The sequence below is a fragment of the Vanessa tameamea genome, chromosome 3 (genome assembly GCF_037043105.1).
Source record: "Vanessa tameamea isolate UH-Manoa-2023 chromosome 3, ilVanTame1 primary haplotype, whole genome shotgun sequence".
Taxonomy (NCBI): domain Eukaryota; kingdom Metazoa; phylum Arthropoda; class Insecta; order Lepidoptera; family Nymphalidae; genus Vanessa; species Vanessa tameamea.
Genome location: NC_087311.1, coordinates 7,751,644 through 7,757,384, shown reverse-complemented (window position 1 = coordinate 7,757,384; position 5,741 = coordinate 7,751,644). Strand labels below are relative to the sequence as shown.

The 5,741-nt window shown below is 31.8% G+C and overlaps 1 protein-coding gene across 1 annotated transcript; it reads right to left on the bottom strand.

The window, feature by feature from the left end:
- Positions 1–5,017: 5,017 nt before the first annotated feature.
- Positions 5,018–5,485, bottom strand: LOC113397589 (uncharacterized protein K02A2.6-like). Its single transcript, XM_026636006.2, has one exon. The coding sequence runs from the start codon at positions 5,483–5,485 to the stop codon at positions 5,018–5,020; it is 468 nt and encodes a 155-aa protein (XP_026491791.2).
- Positions 5,486–5,741: the final 256 nt, after the last annotated feature.

Here is a 5,741-nt window from a genome sequence, read left to right as displayed (position 1 = left end):
TTGTTAAAAATAAAATATTTTTTCTCAAATAAAAAAAAATGTTTATCTTTGTATTTCAGTTTTATACAAGATAAACTCAATTTAATAATAGGTAAAAAAGCATCTGAAAACAATTCAATAATAAACTATGTTAAAAGTAGAACTGGAGGTAAGATTGGAAAAATTTATACTTTTTCAAAAATCAGCAATTTTGTAAGTAAATTATATGACAATTGGATTGTGTGGTTTAAAAAATAATAGTTAATGCTAAATGCCCGCTGAGCAAATCTCGCCTCCTGAGAAGAAAATTTGGAGCTTATACCACTACGCTGTTCCAATGCGGATTAATCATTTATTCATCTGACATTTGAAGGATTTCTTATGATATTTTCCATCAATTTAAACAAAAATTACGCGCGTGAAAACTATGTGATACTTGTCCAAGTTTTTTTTTTATAAAACCTGGCCACCTGGTGATAAGTGGTTACGACCTAACATAGACATCAGTGCTCTAAGATATTAATTATTAATATAATAAATTTTTAACACGCTCCAAAGATACACTCAACTGAAAAAATAGCAAGACTACTTGTTTAATTCCATATAGTTTATTCAGCCAAAATTAATGTATTCTGAAGAATCAATAAGATCAAGTAAATTTTTAACTAGAGTATTCAGGTATACAATTTTTCTCTCTTAATCTTCTGGTATTCAATTATTTATCGTAATAGAACATTTTATTTCTCTTTAATTACTTATTCTACACTTATCATGAATACCAGACGATTAAGAGTGAAAAAATTATATTCCTGATTGTATTTGAAATAATAAAATCGATATTCAAAATATCAGTATTCCACAATACATTACAATTATGTATATTTTATAAACGATTAGTTTTAATGAGTTCTGCATGACCATATAGCGCATTCACGAGTACAGTAATCGTTTAAATTAATAAAAGTAATTATAGAAAATGACGCAAGTTTCCGAAAAGGCATTAAATGAAACAATTATTTGTTAATATTTAAAAAATACGATAGGTTTTCTTTTATTTAAATTATTTTACTTCGAATCTTTACTAATATTATAAATGCGAAAGTAACTCTGTCTGTTACCTCTTCACGCTTAAACTGCTGAACCGATTTAGATGGAAAAGGACTAGGTAAGTAAAATGGAGTAACAGTTTGTGTATATCGATACATACATTTTTTTACATTAGCAGCCTGTAAATTTCCAACTGCTGGGCTAAGGCCTCCTCTCCCTTTAAGGAGAAGGTTTGGAGCATATTCCACCACGCTGCTCCAATACGGTTTGGTGGAATACACATGTGGCAGAATTTCGTTGAAATTAGACACATGCAGGTTTTCTCACGATGTTTTCCTTCACCGCCGAGCGCGAGATGAATTATAATTACAAATTAAGCACAGCAAATGATATTTCAAATAATTTATAATATAAAAAAATCAATAAATAACCTGAAATCAACGAAATAAAAACACACAAGTAAGCACTTAAGCTTTAATATTTGAAGCCGAAGAGAGTCGCTAGTACATTTGTGATTTCTACAAGCCGATTGTACAAAGAGTAAACGCAGTACTTCAACCTCAGGATCCGACCGTTCGGAATCTCTATCGAATGCGGTCGTAATAACATTCACTGGCGCGCGCTGTTCCTTTAAAGTCTTATTAGAAAACTAAATAGGTACCAATACGAAGCATCTAATTCAATTTAAAGTTAAATTATATTTATCATGAATACATAAGATAGTTGCAGATGCGCGTACAAAAGCTAACCCTAACGCTATTTATTTAGTAAAATTACTCCTTAATACAGATTATTTTATAACCTAGCTAGCCTACCTTTATCCACCGAATTGGAATAAAATTGTACAAACCTTTAGTTTCGTTTTGTAAATATTATATTGTAATAATAATAACCATAACAATGTTTAATGGCTCTATACTGAATAAGATTTATTTTTATTATTATACGTTCAGTCGGAGACCAAAGGAGCAAAGTTCGTCGCTTTGAAATGCATTTATTTGTATGCGGATAAAAAAAAAGAAAAAAAAAACCAACATCGTATTTTCATTCAACATTCATATATAGGTTAGTCTGGAAGTCCGTTATTTTTGAAGTTAGAAGTATGAAACTTTATGTTTAGGCTGAGGTATAAAATTAGTAAAGAAATAAAATAGTAAATAAGTAAAGAGGTCTTAAATTAATGTAATATTTTAAGTTAGTCTGTAAATACATTCAACTTCTACACGAGCAAAGCCGCGGGCAACAGCTAGTACCGTAGTACTATATACAACTGTATTCAATTAAGAAGCCGCGTCGAATCGGTATATTCGAAAATCTATGTAGTTGGACTCTTTAAGTGTTAGTTAGTAGTGTAGTATTAAATCCCAAAGTAAAGCTAAGAAGTGGAGGCTACGATACGCTTGCTGTAGTGTGTTGATATAAGCACCGGAGCTAGTTAAATTGATCTGGCATCACCACTCGATAACATGTAGAAACTACGGCCAGGAAGCGCTCTGTGTAAATGATGCATCTCTTCCACAAGCCAACTCCAAGTGCTTACAAGATTTGCTTTCTTGCTCACCTACTTACTCACATAATAAATACGATGTTTGCTTTTACTTCGTATAAATAATACTTAGTTGTACACTTTCGCCAAAGCACGAAGGTATGGCGAAATTGTTACATCGTTCCGAAAATAAATACTATAAATATTTCAAAATTTATAAAAAATATATTGAATAGCTATGAAGTATGGATAATTATTATAAATTGATATCTAAATTGCGTCACAATAAAAACGTATCTAGTTTCCCAAGAATTATATTTCTTGACATTGTTCTTTCTAAGAATAAGGTTAATAATTTAGGCTGAATTTTTGTTTAGGTTTATAAACCGATTTAGATGATATTTTTTGTTCTAAAAACAAATATTTCTAAACAGTATTTGACAAATATTTTGTTTCAAGATTACTAATACTAACAAGACGTAGCGAACCCATTTTATTTTTTGTTGGTACCATTAATTGTATAAGCACACCATATATGCACAAAAAACACATTATAAATAAGTATATCCCGTCTCTGTATATCTTATTGTTAAACAATTATAAACAGTCTAAATATATTTTCTATATTTTTAACTTTCAAAAATTACGGCCCTCAATACAAACTTTCTAAGTTTCACCGTCTCAGGTGATAAATTTTCAAAAAAGTTCTTCAAAGAAGATTAACACACCAGTACATTACGAATTAACAGTATAGATAATATAGAAAATAATTGATGTGTAGATTATTACATCCTCCTTTTAACCAACTCCATAGATATTAAATTGTTAATTTCTAAATAAAAAATAATACCTACTAGTTGTTGTAGTTAGTCATTTTACAAATTTAGAAATATGTTTCAAACCATCTCAGAAATATGCATTTTAATTACATAGGATAAATGGAGAATTAATTTATCGCGAATGAAGTCGCGACCTAGTACATATTTGACAAAAACCTAAAGACATTCCTACTGCAACATATGAAGCTCACGACTGTATTTGGAATTCAAATAATTTAGTTTGTTTAATATATTATGTATTTAATATACTCTCTTTACACACATAACCTATACGTATTTATACCATAGATATAATAAAAAAAATCATATAATGACAAAATCATTCAAACCCAAAATGGTTTGTGGATTAGATTTAATAAAATATAATTATAGTATTATCATTACATTTATCAAGCACGGTTCTAGTATCAATCACATTCGTGTGTGTACTCGTAATTGAAACTTAAAATTATTTATAAAGCACAATGTGAGAAAGTTCAACGGCATCGACCATACCCTTATTCCATAAACTCTGTTTATTTTAATTGGTGATTGTAGCATTCGTCGATTATATTTGGCTCGCCTACGTACCACCACGTGCTACCGGTCCAAGCCTCTGACACCGACTAACACCCCCTCTACCGGCCTGCACTGACGTATACGCTCGAAGCAAACAACACTTTATTCACATATCCCTTCCTTATTTTAATATATTTTATCTTTGTATGTACAGTTGTATTCCATAATAATTAAATCACTCGGAATGTATAGCAGTAATCTTTATTTATTCTGTAACATTATAATTTAATATAATAAATATCTCGGCACTTCTACGTATATATTACTTTTGTTAATTTAATTAACTTAGATTCAATATTCACTTCATTATTATTTTCACAACCATCACATACATATTTATTTTAATCTGTTACCATACTCTAATTATGTACCTTCTTTCCATTATTTGTTTCTTCTGCATGCTCTACTTCCTTCTCTTTGTCATTTAGAACTCGCCAGTGTCTCTCAATTATTTTTAAATGAACTACATTTCGTCTTGATATTTGTCCCGTTAAATCATTTCGAACTTCAATATCTCCGCAGATGCTTTTGCGGTATGGGGAACAGAATTATAATTGAGGCTTAATTTGATATCTCTGTGTAATTTTTTTAAATACACCTTATCTCCCGGTACTAAATCACACTCTTTACCTTTTCGGTTTCCATCTGCATACTCTTTTCCAAGCTGTTTCTTTTGCTTATCCATATCTCTTATTTCAGAGTCTTCTAAGCGATGACTGAGGTCGCTTATCATTGGAATTTTGTCACGGAATTGTCTTTTAAAAAATAATTCTGCAGGCGGTCTGCCAGTTACGCTATGTGGTGTACTATTGTACATGGTTAAGTATTCCTCTAAAGCTTCTTTCAAATTACTCTTTTCTACTTGACTAATCTTCAGTCATCATTCATCATTCATTCATTCATCAATCGTCATTTAAAATATCGCGATTCTGACGCTCGACTTCCCCATTTTGTTGAGGCCAATAGGGTACAGTATTGAAGAGAGTTATATTCCTATCTTTACAGAACTGTTTAAATTCTTGGCTACAAAACTGTCTCCCATTATCCGCAGTTATAGTTGCTGGATTTCCTAACCGACTGAATATCTGTTTTAGGATTTGTATAAGGTCTAAACTGGAAATTTTTCGAGTAATTTTACTTCTTTGTATCTACTAAAATAATCCACAACGACGAGTATGAAATCTCCATTTGGAAGAGGTCCCATTAAATCGATGGCTATGTCTACCCAAGGTTCATTCGGTAATTCTCGTCGCTTTAGGGGGTTTGGGGGGTTTGGAGCTGATATGAATGTACATCCTTTGCAGGTCTGCACTAAAGTTTCAGCGTCTTTGTCATACCTAGGCCACCAAACCTTGGTCCTTAATCTAGCTTTCATGAGAACTATTCCTAGATGGCCCTCGTAAGCTGCTGCGAGAACTTGTTTCCGTAGTTGAGCAGGAATGATTATCCTAGTCCCTCTTAATAAAAGTCCTTCATAAAAGCACAGCTCTTCTTTAAATAGACTGTAGTTTTTTATAATGTCGTCGCATGCATTATTATATATACCCTCCTTAACTTTTAAAAATTCTTGGTCCATTTCTGAGTATTTTATAATATCTTGAAACTATCTGCAACGTTCTCTTTTTCTGGTTTATAGACTACTTTAAAATCATATGTCTGAAGTCGCAAAACCCAACGCTCTATTCTGGCGCATGGCTTAGACTTGGGTCCAAAGATGACTTCAAGTGGCTTGTGGTCTGTTACAAGCTCAAAGTGTTTCCCGTATAGAAAAACGTGGAAATGTTCTACTGCCCATACCAGTGCTAGGGCTCCTTTTTCCGTTTGGCAATACC